Source organism: Cottoperca gobio, chromosome 10 (genome assembly GCF_900634415.1).
Source record: "Cottoperca gobio chromosome 10, fCotGob3.1, whole genome shotgun sequence".
NCBI lineage: Eukaryota > Metazoa > Chordata > Actinopteri > Perciformes > Bovichtidae > Cottoperca > Cottoperca gobio.
The window spans coordinates 16,587,771-16,605,486 of NC_041364.1; the positions used below are offsets into that span (position 1 = coordinate 16,587,771).

Here is a 17,716-nt window from a genome sequence, read left to right on the forward strand (position 1 = left end):
TGATGAATCCCAGAAACACACACAGTAGGGATGCCGCCTAATTGAATTTCCTTGGTCACAATGAACGCACACTCAGGACCTGCAAGTTCCAGTCCTTGCCTTTGATAAGCAAATGACCCCTATGGAATTGAGGTCACAGCCTGTGAAAACAAGAGTGAGGGAGAGAAAAATAAAGTCCCGCACTCAGACAAGCCCAATATCGACTCACCCGGGATTGAGTCCAATGATGTTTACCCTGTGTGTCTTGAGCCCCTGTTAGCTCAAGGGGAAATTCATCCTGCACACACAAAGATGTCTGTGCTCTTGTCACTCAGTGAATTCTTCCTTTTTGTTCCTTTTGTTCAGTTTTACGTCTGAATGTATTGCATGTGTAAATAATCTTGTTTTTGTCACAGATTAGAATAATGCACAGCACAGTAAGTGTGTGTGTGTGCCAGTGGATCTAGTAATAGCTTTTATTGTACTCCATTGCCTGAGGACTGTGCAACAAGCTCCATTTTACAATAGTAAGGTCAGTTAATTCATGAACTCAGCCACTCTGAATCTCTTCCATTTTTTTCTTTTTTTTTCTTCCTTTAGTTTCATTTGTTAAAAGTCAGGAAGTCTTGAGGCAGAATAGTGTGTTTGCTTTGGTGTCTCTTAGAGTGCACAGCCTGGATGCTTTTAGAGATTCTCCTTTTAGATGCATGCCCTGCAGGCTCCCTGTCTGCTTTATTCACAAATTGTTGATTAACAGAACTTTGTCTGTTCAGGTGAACTGAATCACAGGACATCACAAGAGTCATTTTCAAATTGGGAATGGAGGGCACATTGTTCCCCCACTCTTTTAGAGTGTCAGTCAGTTTGATTTGCTCACTAAAATCTCTTTAAACGTTGTCTACCGACTTGTCTGATTGGTTTACCCTGATATTTTTACCCTAACCCCACCCACGCTCACTCCTCATGCCTAAACCTAACCAATCCAACCAACAAAGGAAATGAGTACTAGCCAATCAGAGGCAGAGGAGGGCGGGTGAGGACTTATTGATGACGTAGTTAGACATGTGTTTCCGTTTGTTGCAGGGACGGTTTATTTTCAGAGCATTGGGTTTTTGATCCAATGGGACATTTTTTCGGACTATTGGTGTTTTGGAATAATGGGCCATCAGAAGAATGGGCAGTCCACAATTCTGCTGGTTTTAGTCTCAGAGTTAGAGAGTTACTGGAACATTAAGGTACAACTTGAGTTGCTGACTAACTTTCCACAAATTCTTCCAGAACAGTCTTTCTTGTTCAATGTCCAGCACATACTTTGCAGTGACCACCTTAATGTACTTTATTCACACAAAGACTGATGTAATTCTGTGCCTTTGTACTAGTGTGTGTGTGTGTGTGTGTGTGTGTATAGTATTTGAAACTGCAGTTGCAGGTCTTGTGAATACACAATAACCACGAATGAATATGTAATTGCCAACTGGTATCAATGTGTCAAACATGTTATGCAGATGTATCAAGCCTTGTCAAACAGGGAGTTTGAGTCTGAACTGGTATTTACTACCAGTTGATATTGGCACTATGACTGCGTGTGTGTCTGTGTGCAAGCATGCATTAGCTCTTCATTTCAGTGCAACATTACAAAGCTTGGAAATGTGCATTTTCCAAATATTATGGTTAAGTACAGCCGAGTAAGTTGCCCCATTGCACCACAATAAACAAAGCACTCCAGGGTTCCAGCTGTAAGCCCAGAATTCACACAGTGTCAATCACATAATCACCCTTTAAAATTTTAATTTCACTGAGGTTTGGGATAGGAGCTCATTTATAAATGGGCCGCAGATCAAACCGAAGGCTCGGGGAATCGTGTCATGTTTTAATTATCGTTTAACAGGAATGTTAAGTGAGCGCTCAATATCTTGCAGGAAAGGAAAGTGTAAATTTCCTCTCTTTAGTTCCTCACACCTTAGAGGCAGCTGAGCATACTTTCATAAATCGATATTGATATAATTGAGTCAAAGGTGTGTCAAGTTCAAGAAAGACGTAGCATAGCTTTTTATGAAGCAGTGGTGTAGTTGCCGCATCAGTCATCTATGAGTGATGTTCATAAAGTTTTGTTTTGCTTACAGCCCTCCCAGGGGAATAGACTTTGGAAAACAACAGTAAATAGCAGCCTGTCCAATTATTATTAACTGCTATAAAATTACAGTCCTGTTTTGTTCACAAAGTGATGAGATTATTTTGTCCTATTTATTAATTGGAGTGAAATTGGACAGAGTGAGTCACAGCAGTGTTACTGGAAGGTGTCAGACACAGAAAGCAGGTAATTATGGAGACAGGAAGAGATAAGAAAACGGAATGCAATTACCCCGGCAAAGAGAGCTTCAAATTGCTCCTCTTAGGATTTCTCACTTCAGGTTGCTATTGCTATTATTCATTCTTTGCATCTCCATACCGATCTATTCCTTTCACCCTTTAGCTCAATGAATAGGGAAAGTTTGCATTAATCAAAATAATTTCTACTCTAAGTAGAACCATTCAAATCACTGAACACAGCTTATTGACAAATTCCAAATGTACCTATTGAAATATGTTTTTCCAAATAATTTTGCTCACGCTGAGCTAAGTCTAAATCAGGGCCATCAGATGTTTCCATTGTTCTTTATATTCAAGGCTGTTAGTATTTAGTTTCATTTAACTTTCAGGTTTGAGGGTCTGCTTCAGATTGATATTCCCCATCTCTGTCCTCCACACTGCAGCTGCACTATTGTTGCAGTCATGTGTATATAGCATGCATTTTATTAATGACTAACAAATAATAGCAAGCACACGCATATAATACACAATATAACATTCCCCCCTCCCAAATCCTTCCCTAGTGTACCAGATATAAGTTGAACATTGCTGCATGTAATGTAAATATGTGTAACCAAGTAAAAACTGCTGCTCCTACTGCATTAGACTTCACACCATTTCTTTCTGTCGATGCCGTGGCTGACTTTTTGTTCAAAATACACAAATTGCAACTGCAGGTATAACCATTGTTCTTGGATTGCATATGTAGAGAATTCAAATGTTGTTCTTGTTGTTTAAAGGTACATGTTTTTAAAATTGATGTTTTAAGGCGAAAGCCAAATGTTGCCATCCTGCTGATTCAAATGGAAGGAGGGTTTCCTCTGATCCATTTGTTCATTCTCTGTAGTGCTCATTTTGTTACATATGTTTTAGCATTGAGGTGCTCTCTCGCCTGTGCCGCACACACACACACACACACACACGCAGCGCGCGCACACGCACGGAGACAGAAGAGCTGGAATTGAGAGAAAGAAAGTGAGTAAATGAGAGTGAATCTCAATCCAGCCTTTTATTTCTAACTTTTTTGACAGTTCCTTGGCTGAATTATTAAAGCCAATATGAACATATAAATATCACTTTTTCTTCATGTTGATGGAAACTTGCGCACAGCATGGGTTGTTGTTGATGCTCAGAGTGGCGCTTCAGGCCTGGTTTCATTGCACATGTACTCACATTTACTGTGATCGCATATAGCTAAATCTACTGCATTTAGACGCTAATACATGGGGGGTCCGGCAGTGACCCTCACAGCTACTTATTACCGCATGGCTGCCGGCGACGAAGCCGCTCTGCTTCCCTCCCCGACAGCTCCTGTCACCACTGGGCCAGTCTGCACTCACACAGGCCTCTACAGATCCATGCAGTTTAAAGAAAATGTTCCCGCTTTTGGTGTGATGAATACTCTGCATCAGCACAAGTGCTGTCTGTAATTACTGTATAGGTTTGATGGCCTGATAGGTGCCACTTAACCAAACTTCAGTCAGCTTCAGTTTGGAGCAGGGAATGATCACTGCAGATAGATCAAGTGTGTGAGGGGAGTGTGAGAGTGTCACAGAGTGCATTTATGTAAATGGCAGTTGAAGAGCAGTTTTCCATTGAGACTTAAATATACAGCCTTGTATATGCTTCTCTGTCAGTCTTGGGGATGAGCCCTATGTGACTATAAAATGTTCTGTGTTCATATAAAAAGGTTCAACACCTTTCTCCCCAGAGAGAAGAGATGAGACGGAGAAAGAGAGAGGGCTGGAAGCTGAGGGAAAAAACGGCAATCTCTATATCAAAGAGAAGAGAAAGTAGGACACTTGGTAGGAATCAAGGTCATAGCTCAATATATGAAAAAACAGGTCCCAAATAAAAGGTCAAAGGAAAATTAAATGAAGGATTGCTTCTCGGATAGCAGAAAGAACGGGACTCTTGACAACACTATGTTGTTTGGACAGTTTAGCAGAATGGATTGTGTCTCAATTTTCCTTTTGTTTAGAGAAGCAATGTCTTTACTTGAAAAGCAATAAAGCTCATATCAACGCTGTTGTGGATGTGCTCCATAGATTGTGAACTCTTCCTCCCTCCTGGATTTAATAATAGAGAGAGGCAAGTCGTGCTGAGTATTTTTGTTTGTTTAGCGCTTCCTTGTTCCTTCCCAACTGTTGGTGTTTTAACGCCTTCCAAATTACGCCGAGGATAGCTGTGAGGCTCTCTTCTCATTCTCCTCGGTTAACAAGCACTCTGTTTATATATGATTATGGCTCTCTGCTTGTTTATTCTGCCTGGCTTTTTTTCCCTAAATTACTTTGCCAGTTTAGTTCAAGGTACAAAATGTACTAAAGAATTCAGTTGAGCTCATTTGTTTTCTTTCTGTGGAGAAATATTCATGGTTATTTCATTCTTTGGCGCCGTCAAACGAGCTGATGGGGATGAGCCTGCGCTCGTTCAGCCCCACCCCATTCATAATTCTGACGACTATCCCTGTGTTTGCTTTGCAGCGCTGCCAATCATGCAGGTGACAATTGACATAACCAGACAGCAGGTGGAGAAGATCTTCGGTCTCGATGAGTACTGGTGTCAGTGTGTCGCATGGAGCACCACCGGAACCCAGAAGAGCCAAAAAGCGTACATCAGGATTGCTTGTGAGTGCACTTTAAAACGATCACTGTGTCATTACAAATTCAATTGCTGTAACATATTGGATGTCTGTTTGTAATAAGAGGATATCAGCACAATAATTTTTCACTTTGCGTGGCTGTGGAGGGACTAACTTTCATTTAACAATTAGCCCAGAAGCCAGTATGATCTATGCATCACAGTGCACCACAGTGCATTACTGTGCATTACTGTGATTACAATGGACTTAAATCATCATCCGGCGATTCTACCTAAGAAGTAAATATTCCGACCCTGGCAGGGAGAAACTGAGTAATGCATCTCTTTGAAGGCAGTCTTACAAAAAAGAAAAGAAAAGTGGAACACTAAATTTGAGCATTCATGAGCATATCTTTCACTGGATACAGTATATCAGCAATGATCCCTGTGAAAGTAACTGGAATAAAAACAGATTTTAATTTATTGGTGTGCAGTAATTATAAATCTGTCTGGGGAACACAGACTCATCCCTCGCTGCATTCTCAAAAGCTTTATTAGAAGAAGCCATTTTACATTTGAGTATTTTAAACCATTCTGCCTATTTATTCCCACATAAATATGCATTATTCCAGGCAGAGCCGCATGCAGCACCGTCTCCAAACCACCAGACGTTTTGAAAACACACATTCATTATCCGACCTTGTTTGAGAGCTCAACAAAGTCAGTTAGATGTAAGATAAAGACACACGCGCACATGCTCCAAAAACAATAACGCTTGTGTGCACGCGCCGGTTCACATTCGCGCACACACACGCACGCACTCGCACACACACATACATTTGAGACATTGAGTCCAATTGCATAGGCTTTAATTAAAATGAATGTCTTGAAACTCTGCTTGTCTTGACATTTCTCTCAGTATGATTGCTCAGGACAGGCTCAACATCTGTTTAAAGAAATTCACCGGTGACTCACAGCCGCACCCTCAGCCCCTCGCAACACAATAACACATTGCTTGCTCTGAGTCGAAACCCGGGGTAAACGCATCAATTTAGCGCCAACCTGCCAGATATCAGCGTCCTGTCTAGCTCATAGGATACAAATGGCCTTGCATTTATTTCCACTTGTAAGAAAGAAGCATTGCCAGTTCTACCTGTGTAATTCCCAGCCTGGGCTTAGGGACAAATGTATTGCAGGACTTGGTGCAACAGTAAGAGTCTCCAAAGCGACGTAATGTGAAGCCCCATGCAGTCAGCCAGGCTTGCAGGAGCTCTTGTCCAGGCGCCTCAGGGCTACGTTTCCGTGTGGCTGCTCCAAGCCCTCATACAGATGGAAGCTGGAGGCTGGCGGATACTGGAGAGAGGAGAGTGGGTGGTAGGAGAGGAGTGAGGGGTAATGCAATTGCTTTTGCTTGATTCCGGGCCCCTCTGGCAGCAGACAAGCATCTCTGAACCAGCCAGGCAGCCTGTAATAAGCAACATGGTTGGTGCCACCGATCCCTGTTTGGCTTAGGGGCCAACTGGAGTGCGACATGCTCAGTGACGTTATGGGTGCACATTTCAAGAAGAACATTTAGAAACCTCACCAAGCCAAGTTTTGTGGAAGGAAGTATTTCATTTTAAATCTCACAAGCCTTTACAAACATCCTAATTGGTTGTGTGTCTCCCCATCTTTTTCCCCTCAGACCTGAGAAAGAACTTTGAGGAGGAGCCGCAGGGTAAAGAGGTAGCATTGGACCAGGAGGTGTTACTGCGCTGCCATCCCCCCGAAGGAGTGCCACAAGCCGAGGTGAGACACGGATACAGAAGATATTTATAGGCCCACATCTAGCATCCATTTACCCTTTCCTCACCAGGAGGACAAAGAGCAAAAAGTAGCTCAGGATCAGCTCCCCAGCATCTCCCTGCTCCAGCGGGGAACAGACAACCCTGTACGGATAAATTACACCTCTAATTATTCCCCATTATTGATTTATTATCTCTCTTACATCTCTGAGAAGCCGTATATCACAGTTTCTCGTCACATCACTCAGGATAGGCTTGGAGGCTTCACTCCCCGTTTGGCATCTCTAAAGGCCCATCCATAATTAATGGGTCTATTTGCCTCTCTCTCCCCCTATCTCAATCTCTATCTCTCTGCCGTCTCTCCATGTCCCGTGTCTCTCATACACTCTTTCTGCTCAACGCTCTCTCTTTCTCTTCACGTCTCTCGGTGGTGTGCTCTCTCTGTGTGTAGAGGACCAGACTGGGGCCAGCTGTTTCACCTCGTCTTCTGCATCCTCCCGGTCCCAGATAGGCACTAACCGCTCTAATAACAACACAAGAGGAGGTTAGGCCATCCACTCAGACAGCCCAGAGACCATGAGCAGCAGAATAACCAATCACAGCTCGACAGTGTAGGGACAGTGTGCAGAGAAATGGAAGGTAGGTGCCAACTGCAGTTCAACAGAAAAGAACATCAGAGCAGAAGTCACCACGGGAGAAAACAAGGATAGCACAAGAGGAAGAAAGCCCAATTATATGCGGCATTGCAACTGGCAGTAATACCAACAGCAATGCTGCCGTACCATAGCTACTCTCGAGACGGCACAAGGTCAAGTGAGAGCAAGAAAACAAGCAAACCAATCTGAAAGTACACCAAAAAAGGAATAACATCAGTTTTGGCTTTTGCAATAGGGCACAGAAACTACACAAAGCATGATTAGTTTTATTCTCAGACCACCAACAGCTACAGAGATCTCCAGCAGCTACAAAATAAAAGCTAAATTTCTCCCACAAAAAAATAAAATTAAAATCAGTAGGGTGTATAGATGAATTAATTCCATCATATTATCAATATCATACCAAGTGCTACCTTTGTTATTCTTTGTGTCTGTTTGATTGCTTCAAAAACAGAAGTACCCCACTGCTTTTCCTTTCCATGTAAAAATCTCCAATCCTCAGCATGTGTGGTCTCTGTCGAGCGGCGTGGGAGGGGACACGGTTTCTATTCAGCTGAGGTGAACTTTGACCTCTGAAACATATTTTCAGGTGGAGTGGCAGAGAAACGAGGATGTGATCAACCCGGGGAACGACCTTAATTTTTTCATCACAACTGACCACAATCTCGTCATCAAAAAAGCACGGCTGGCGGACACAGGAAACTACACGTGTGTGGCCAAAAACATCGTCGCTCGCCGCAAAAGCACCTCTGCCACGGTCCTTGTCTATGGTAGGTGAAAACTTCTTTCAACAGGTGTTGTGTACACAGAGAGTAATGAGAAGTCTGGAGTCGAAATGAGCTTCAAAATATGCAAACAAAAAAAGCACCTTAAATGAATCATGTATTGCTTGCATGGTGCTTCCGTTATCCCACACTTCCACATTAACCTCTGCATGTTGACTTGCATTGAAGATCCCCGGGTGCACAGATTCTACAGAGTAGTTTTAAGAGCAATATGCAGTGTTACGTATATGTGACATATGGGGACAACTTGCATAAGTCAGCTCTGTTTTTCAGCAAACAGTGAGTTACACTATCATAAATAACTACACAAAAACATCGTAGCATATCTGCACATTAATTAGCACAATTTAAAATGTTACTGGCAGCCATTCTGCCAAAGCTGGCCAGCTTTAATCTCGGGCTGCCATCTTCCTCCTTCTTCGTAGTAGAACCAATAGGAGAAATTGAATTAAAAGCAAAGTGTGAATAATGACTTGACTTAATAAGCAGACTGATCTTTATTAAAATGTAGAGAAACAGCAGGTTTTCTATCACAGAGGGTTCCTTGGGTACTGGCTCTACTTTAGTTTTGCATACGTTACAGCCAGACTTATTTCTCAGCTGCTGTACATGCAAACAGGAAATCATGAGGGAACGCATCATGAAAACAACTTTGTTGCATATGAAAAATGTATAATCTGGCACAGTGTCCGACAGAGGGTTCATTTTTATTTGAGGCTACCAGAAGAAGCTGATACTATGATGTGCTGTAAGTCAGAAGAAGAGAAAACACACCATAAGATAAATATACAGCACTATGTAGGAGTATGCACACCTCCTCAGTGTTTGCATCATTCCTTCTGCTATAAAATGATTTAAAGGTTTTGTGTGTGAGATATATATATATATATATATATATATATATACAATATTGTATATATATATATATATATATACAATATTGTCCTTATACTAGATTTATTAGAAAATGCAGGTACTTGAAATGCATTAAAAAGGGTGCAGTGTAAGTGTGCATGTCCCTTGGGGTGTCGGTGGGAATTATTTGATCAACACTCAATATCTTGTGCAGTTCTATAATTACAGTCTAACAAAAGCTCCCAATTGAATCTCAATGGATGTTAGGGTGTATGATGAATTAAAAATCAGAAAACATAGCATAGTGTCATTTATGGATGAGCCTTTATGTAGGAAAACATTTTCCCTGTACCATATCCACAAATGTGCATGTCTATAGATTAAAAAGATGAACTCAGTCAGAAAACACCTGCATGTATTGCTGTTGTAACTCTCTGCGTGTTTTTACTTAGTTTAGAGATGTAATTATTTAATTAATATGTAATGATAAAGATGAAATGGACTATAAGAGAGATCACTTTATTGTAGATCTTTGACAAAGGACTTCAAGTAATTTCCTTTTAAGCTGATTTTGTAATTCAACAAGTTATAGATAGGGCTGTATGAATGTAAATATAGTTGAAAAATAAGGCTTGTGCATTTTCACAGTTATGGTTTGAAATTAAATGTTTTTATTTGGAGCATGCAGTCAATACACACATTATCATACTGTCCTCCGAGCCTCCAGCGTAAAAATAAAAAACCCAAATTATTCGTAATGTTGATTATAATTGATTAAACTTGTTCTGCAGATCTATAAATGTACAAATCTAGAGGTGAAATGACTGTGGAGGCAAGAGCATTCACGTCGTCATTGTTTGCCTTTGTTATTGTTAATAATACAATAATTATAAAATAGTTTTTTCTCTTAGACCGGACAAATTGTGAACAAATTGCTTGCGTGTCTAATTTTATTTCTTCACATCACTCTATCTGTTTGACAGGAGGACAAATGTATAACCATCGTAGTAATATTTGAGGTTAAATCACAATAGAAGTGGTCTTGTTCAAAGAAAAGAAAGAAGGAAAAGAAATCATTACACGAGAGCATCACAGTCCACCAAGCTAGCTGATCTAGCTAGCTGTAGCAAGTCATAATAACTGCTACTTTTCAAAGGAGGTTCAACGGGGGGCCAGAGATGCATTTTAACAAGGCCTGGCTGGTGTGACTGCACTCTGTGCTAAGAGGTAATCAGGGGCCGAGTTGCCTGGCAATTTACCTCGCCATGGCGGGCAATCAATCGCATAGAGAGGGCAAGGAAATGATTCAGCCACGACAAGCACAGGAGAGAGTTAGGGGGGGAATTAGGAAGAGAGTATGTACAGGGAAGGAACGACAGCGCTGTGCAAGTCAATAAATCAGGAATCTCGGTATCTCTGTAAGCTGAGGCAAACACAGGATGTACAGGAAGGAGCTGATTAGAATTAAACCAGCATAGTTTGATGTAATCACCTGCTGAGATTGAGCAATATAGCAGCAATTATGTGCCAATAGATGGTTACCATTCAGCAAAGTGCCTGAACCTTTAGTTTAAAATATAAAAGAGGAAAAATGACAATTCAAAGAATACTTGACGAATGACGTGTGAAATCAGTGGTGGGTGTGTAAAGGACACAATCTGAATTACTGGAATAGCCACGCTATAATTATTTTTCTTTAGTGTGTTGGCATTTCCAAGGAATAAGTGTATTTTTGAATGCATTTATGACCATGAGCATGTTGCTTTAAATGGCATTTGATGTCAGTGATTATATTCTCACTATGCTATGAGTGTTTTGCATTACCTCCATGGAATTGCCCGCAAGTTACTTTGCAGAAACTGTGTCTTCCTCAGAGATAAGGTCATAGATGGCGAGCTGTCATGTTATTTTCTGCTCCCTGTTGAAGCCATTTTGTTTTCACTGCAGTTGGCTGTAATTCCAACTCGGACACAGGAAGCAGCCCCTTTTGCACTTGCTCTTCCATTAGTTCACCTTGCCGTGCTGAGCCACAGAGTGTAACAGCAGTCACGATTATTCTAGCGCAACACACCTCTTTTCCTTGGTGCATGTCGGGTAATCCTGGCTGCTCTGTCCCTTCATCCATCCCTCCCTCCCAACCTACCCCCTCCCTCACCCACTCCATCCCCTACCCACCCCCGGCGCCGGTCTGACAGTCAACGGCGGCTGGTCCACGTGGACCACCTGGTCGTCCTGCAGTGCTGTGTGTGGGCGTGGCTGGCAGAAGAGGAGTCGGAGCTGCACCAACCCCACGCCACTGAATGGAGGCACATCCTGTGAGGGGCAGAACGTCCAGAAAAGTGCCTGTGTGGCCACCTGTCCAGGTAACTCCCAGGCAACCCCGTTTGTCCTGTGGCGCTTGGCTTCCTGTGGCTTCCTTTTTGCATTTTTTTGCATCTAGAAGTCATCAATTCATCTTTATTTTGGCTTTCCTTAGATGCCACGGCTTCTGTTGTTTCCTGCAATTAGAGCGTTCACACAGCAATGTCAGAGTCTATTAGTCTTCACAGTCACATCCTGAAAGTGATTCATTGTTAGCTCTTTGTTCACATATCTCTTTATCTGCTGCACTGGAAGCAGACCCCACTTTTATTTCAGAGACCTGTCTGCTTTAAGAGACATGGTCCGAGCCATGGCATTGTGTCAGACAAGCTAGTACATTTGTTATTCTTTGCTGCTCAAGCTATGTAGTAAATATCGGCAATAAAAGTTGAATTATGGCGGCCTGTGTGCCATGGTTACGTGTGAGGAGTTCAGGGCGTTTCATTTGCCTTGCCATTCTACCTTGTGAGAGCGTCGGGAGAGGCAGAGAGTGTCCTGCCTGATACTGAGCAACACATATCGATCTCTGGTAGCCTGAGATGGAAGTCAAGCTGCTTCATTTGCAGTGCCACATTAGCCCACTGACAGAGAGAGAGATAGCAGGATAGGAAAAAGGAGGTGTAAGGTGAAAGCAGGGATAGAGACGGATGGAATCAGATACAGTGTAAGGAAGGCGGGAACAAAGCGCAGAGTGATAGAGTGGAGAGGAAAACTGAGAAAGAAGTAGAAAAAAGACAGTGTGTACAAGAGCGTGCTGTTTAGCTGCCAGCAGATCAGTCTGTGGATATATAGCCGGGGCTCTGTAGCCATGCTGACCACAGGAGAAATCTCCCACGCTCGGTAAATAGCAGAGAGGGAAATCCAGCACCTCTTGCAGTGGCAGCTTCTCCCCGACTAAGACAGAGGTTATCTTCCTCAGTGAATCAGGGCGTTGTGTTACACATCTCCCATGTAAAGACATCACTAGATGTCAAGCGTGAGTGTAAGTAACACGGCCCGCTGGAATACAGCAGGAGGAGAAAGACAAAGGGAGCACAGCGGTGCGTGACGCTCCATCAGGACCCTATCTGGATGGATTTGGAATTATTAGTGCTGTAGCAACGAGTAATGGAATTAGAGGGGTGTCCAGGGATGCTTGACATTCCCCTACAGCAAAGCAGGAAACTGACCTCCATGAGCTTAAAGAGATTAATGTCAGTCCAAGCCGCTATTGTTAGAGTAAAGCCCGCCCCCCTCTATCTATTGTTTGCCCCACGAGAAAGTGTGTAATTTCAACCCTTAGGGTGCTGTGGCAGAAATTGCATTGTGCCCTGTGAACACAGTTTGCAGAGACTTTGAAAAAGAAAGATCTTCTTCTTTTTTTTCTTGATGAGAGACGCTACAGCAGCGTGACCCCGCTCACACCTCTATCAGCCCTGTTGTTTGGCAACAAAGGGTAGTCTCTGCCTCCTTCTCACTCGTTACCTGTCTCAGACAGAACATCAGTGTTACAGACAGCCCCAGCTGTCGCACCACAGAGGGGGATCCCCTCAAGGCCAAAGTCCACTACGGCAGAGCCCGAGGATGATGGGCTGTTGTTTCCATCCTGCAAGTGGTACCGCGGCACTGTTGTGTACCCACAGACGTGCCTTTGAAGTCCCCAGGATGAACCAACTGCTCTCATCATTTGTCACCCAGCGCACACACACAGCCCAGCAACGACAACCCTCAAATAATCCTCACTTTAATTCATCAAATACATGATTAACACACGTATGAATCATCAGCCTGAATATAAGAATTAGACGTTCTCAAAGAGTCACGTTCAGCGAGGGGGAACAACTGAGACCGGCCTAGCAGAGAGCATCACAACATACCAGATAACTTTAGTTATTACTTTGCTTATAGCCTTCGCAGGTCGGCTCCACCTCACTCACAGTAGATGGTGAGTTCTGCCCATTTCAGAAGAAAGGCTGGAGAAGAATACATTTCATGGGGAGCTGTAATGCTCCAGATCGACCTCATGTGATTTATTTAGTTACGGCTGACATTTGGATTCAGAAGTAGTTTATTTATTTATTTTAAGTCAGCCTTGAGAGGCTTCTTTCCTCAGTGCCTTTTTGTTTTTGAGTTGCATTTTAAAAAATTGTTTCAAGAGTTCATTAATTATCTACAGAAGACTCAAATTCTCCATTGATTATAAGCTCTCTAGTGCATTTGACCAACAGCATTATATCTTTGGAATGAGAAACACAAACAAAATATTTAGTTTTTTATTTGTAATTTGCAGTTGCAGTCTGGTTTGTCTAAAAAAACACCGATGGCCTCACAGATTAGCTGTACTCCTTTGGGGGATAAAGAGATGCTTTTCAACTGCATGAATATCTGCTAGAAACAAATCAATTTAAATTTGGAACCAACAACATGCAAAGGCTATAATTTGTCTCTGCATTGCCTGGCTAAGTCTATATATATATATTTCTTGTTGAAATGCCGATGGCCATGCGTTGTTCCACATTTAAGAAGTAGCATGATTCCTTCAGAGCAGTGCTTAGCTACAGCCACAGAGGCACATTTCCACACACATACTTCACGTGAGCTTCTACAGACCGACACCACCAACTTTCAGTTCATTATCAGAGCTCTCCACCTGTCTATTCACAACGACTCTTGTATTTAAATGAGAGCTCCAACCTCCTATTTTTGTCTAAGTCTCCAAAGTGTTTAATGAGAGTTGGCGGAGGCCTGTGTGGCAGATCAGATGGACTCCATGCTGGGAGAGGCTCAGGCAGCTGAGGAGGAGGAGGAGGAGGAGGAGGAGGAGGAGGAGGAGGAGGCTAAAGCCTGAGGCTCAGAGCAGAGCAGATCAACACTTGAGACAGCAAGGAGCCAAACTATGCAAGAGCATATCTTCATTTCTCTCCTTGTCTTTTTCCTTTGTGTCCATCTCATCATATCCCACATAAACCTGCAGTGCATCCCTCACCCCTTCATCGACTCTGCCCCTGCGTGGACTTCAGAGCCAACAGTCGTGGCAAAATGTCAGCTCACACCAGCCTTTCCAACAGTGACACACTACCTTAGCCAACAGCAAATACTTAGTCCCCAATTTCGGAAGTTACACCTGCCCCACACAAATGAATTGAACTGTTGGTGATGTGTTAGAGAACAGCAAACAACCTGAAGAGATTTCTAACTCTCGTGAATTATTTAAATATTGTACTGATCCCTCAGGCTTGCCAAGGGAGCCGTGAGATTTCTACAAGATAGAAAATAAACAGACTCGCGGCTGGTGTATTTGGGCATGCGTACTTGTAAGCGTGTGTTTGTGCCTGTTCCTGTTGTACACATGCAAGTTAGCGCCCATATATCTACTGTCTGCACTGCAGGCAAATGTCTAATTCTACTTTGGAAGTAGGTGTGTCTGGAAATTATCAGTGATCGCTCTGGAGACTTCATATTTTATCCAAGGAATAAATAAAGGCTATGGATAATAAATGTGAGAGAAAAACACTTCAGTTCGCTGCGAAAAGACGGTGTCATCTGATGACAGCCTCTCATCAGCGCTGTTTTTCATCATTCTGTGCTTTTTGCTTTGGCTCATCCTTCATATCTCACACATCTAATCATTTTGGTTAGTTTAAGTGCTTTAGTTCACAAAAGGGAGTAGACTCTAGACTTGTTCAGTTATGGATTGCATACTACATACTACACAACCATGAACAACAATCTGATTTCTAAATATATACAATGTGTCAGAAATACAGAATAAGGTCGTATCACCCACTTCTGTGGCTAAGCCATCAACCCCCTCCATGGGTCTATGGCTTTTTTTCATCAGCCTTTGAACACTGGGATTAGAGGTGGTTACTGTGCCCACATGTGTGTTGACAGGACAGTGGGAGCAGAAGGGCGGCCTGCTGGTCTCAGTGGTACTTGTCTACCTCCTCGTGTTCCCCTCAAGGACACAGAAACCATAGGTGTCCGATGATCTGGGACTGTGTCCGTCAGCGGCCGTTGTCATTTTGAACAGTAAAGCCTCAAAGAGGCCCTCCCACTGACCTGTAAAGAATGGTTGGGTTCCTTTTGCTTCCTCAACCCTACACCATGTCCAAATGAGGGCTTGCCACTGGGCTATTGTATTACTTTCCCTCCTCAGAGACCTGCCTGACCTAAAACCTGTGGTGCTGCATGATTGAAAATCAGATGTGGTGCCTTTTGTAGCGCTAACAATCTCTTTCTGAGGATTTGATAAGGAAAAGTGTGGATGTGGATAATAACACTTTTTTTATGTGGATTCTGAAAAAGTAAGGGATGAAGCTTGGCTCTGATATCAGCCTTTAATTAAAAAGAAGATCAAAAAAGTTACATTTTCTTGCTTCACTATATGCATGGTTTCCTTTTTGAAAAGTCTTTTCTGTTTCTGAAAGATTTGCAACATGTGTTTAGAGTCAGACAGGCCATAAAAATCTGTTCATGCATCTTCATCTTTCTTTTATTTTCCTCAGCCTTGGGTCGCAGTGCTTGTGTGTCATCCACATTCCCGTGAGCAGCACCCTGTTTCCACTCCAATCTCCTTGTTTGAAAATGTTATTTGCATGGCCATTAGTCTTGCTTTGTGGTGGAAAAAGAGAAGTAGAATTTCATCACCTCATCAGGGCAGATGTTGATCTCATCTCACATTGGTGTGGATAAACTGAGGGGCGACATAATATATTCATTAGGATGTAATTCGCTATTCAATCATTCTCGTTCCCAGCCTGGATAATCAGCCCACTGGTCCACGGATGGGTCCACTCAATGCCAAACAAGGACAATTATCTGATTGGTTCTGCTCTCTCCGCCAAATGGATCTGACTGCAAAGAGGCCGAGCATCCCATCACACACACACAAAAACACATTTTGGGAGCAGGGTCTAATTCACACACCTGTGCTTCTCGTCTGATACGCTTCACAGAGCCATTTGGCTTGTTTTCCAATTGGCTGTAAAAAAACAAATAATATCATTACTTACAGTACGTACAGGTATGCAATAATAGGCATCCCACCCTGAGTGACTCTCTCACTCATGTTTTATTAACCAAAGCCTTCACCTGCAGCGGAAGACCTGCTCTCTTTGGGTCGTGCCCCCTGCACTATTTATTGCTAGGATTAATGAGCACTAAGGTTTCCTTGCCCTTAGGTCAGTCAGGAGGAGGGTTACCGCTGTCATAGAGGTGTGTGTGTGTGTGTGTGTGTGTGTGTGTGTGTGTGTGTGTGTGTGTGTGTGTGTGTGTGTGTGTGTGTCTTTGGTGATTCTTGGCTGGACCCCTTCACCCTTACATTTGGGAGAGAGGGAGAGCGAGACAGTGGCGTTTTCCCCCCATGAGAGCTCATTACTGCTCTTTTTCGCATTAGCCCTATGGTAACCCTCCCTAGGCCTGGCGCTGTGTCACACTCAATATTCCTCCCAGCCGCCAAGCTCCCCCCTAACACCCCAGCCACAATGCCAAATTACCCCCACCTTTGCAAAATGGCCTCCTTCCCTGCGTGTGGTAAAGCAGCTGATATTTCTTACAGCCGGGGCTCGCAAAGAACAATTACCGGCCGATTTCCATTCGTTTCGTTTTGTTCGTGCTGATGGTATTGTGGTGAACATGAATAGGCTAAAGGTGTAATGTACATTCGTCCCTGTTCAGAGTAACACCACCTGTATTGCGTCTTGCATTCAAATGCACTGCAGGTAATGCCCATGTTGCTACAGTAACGGCTTGTTTGACAAATAATTCAAACCAATGCAGATTTGTTTCCTCTCACAAATGTTTATTCAGGAAAAAAATTCAAACACACATGCACACACAAACGTGCTACATCTATGTATGTCAGTTACTATAGGGCCAATTTCCCAAGGGTCAAATTCCTTTCCCTGTACAGATTTAGATTTCTTGACAGCTGGAGCTACCAGGCCACAGCACCTTCGTACCATTGGAGTTTAGCTGAGTTGCATCTTATTTCCATGTTAAAAATAAACAAAGAAAGCAGAATAGACACAATATGGCTCTCCTCAGTAGTTTCACACGCTTTGGTTTCCCTGTGCATCTGCTGGATTTGAGTGTGTGCAAGTGGATTTGCATGTCTTTATAATGCTTTCCCTACCAGGTTTCAATTTTAGAGCGAGTGGATTTGCACAGGATGGAAACAGAGTATTCTACCAGTTGTTCTAATCTCACACGCAAATACACCACTGCTTTTACACCGCTGTTGCATCTGAACTTCACTGTGCAGAGTTTTAACAGTTCACACTGTTAAAGGAATTGTAGCTTTCTTTATTGAAATTGTCCAGCATGTTTTCGGATCAATAGTTTTTCACACTTGTTTGAAGTGAATCAGTTGGAGTTTTTGTTATGT

At 42.9% G+C, this 17,716-nt stretch overlaps 1 protein-coding gene across 5 annotated transcripts in view; it reads left to right on the forward strand.

The window, feature by feature from the left end:
- The window catches only part of unc5a (unc-5 netrin receptor A), a 129,762-nt gene that overhangs the window by 81,769 nt on the left and 30,277 nt on the right, over positions 1-17,716 (forward strand). For 4 of the 5 annotated variants that reach the window (XM_029441073.1, XM_029441074.1, XM_029441075.1 and 1 more), the window contains exons 3-5: positions 4,812-4,955; positions 6,593-6,696; positions 7,938-8,118. In XM_029441073.1, coding sequence (XP_029296933.1) covers positions 4,812-4,955; positions 6,593-6,696; positions 7,938-8,118 — 429 coding nt within the window. Of the gene's footprint in view, positions 1-4,811; positions 4,956-6,592; positions 6,697-7,937; positions 8,119-11,183; positions 11,352-17,716 lie in introns of all 5 variants that reach the window. The other variant, XM_029441078.1, reaches the window with a different exon arrangement.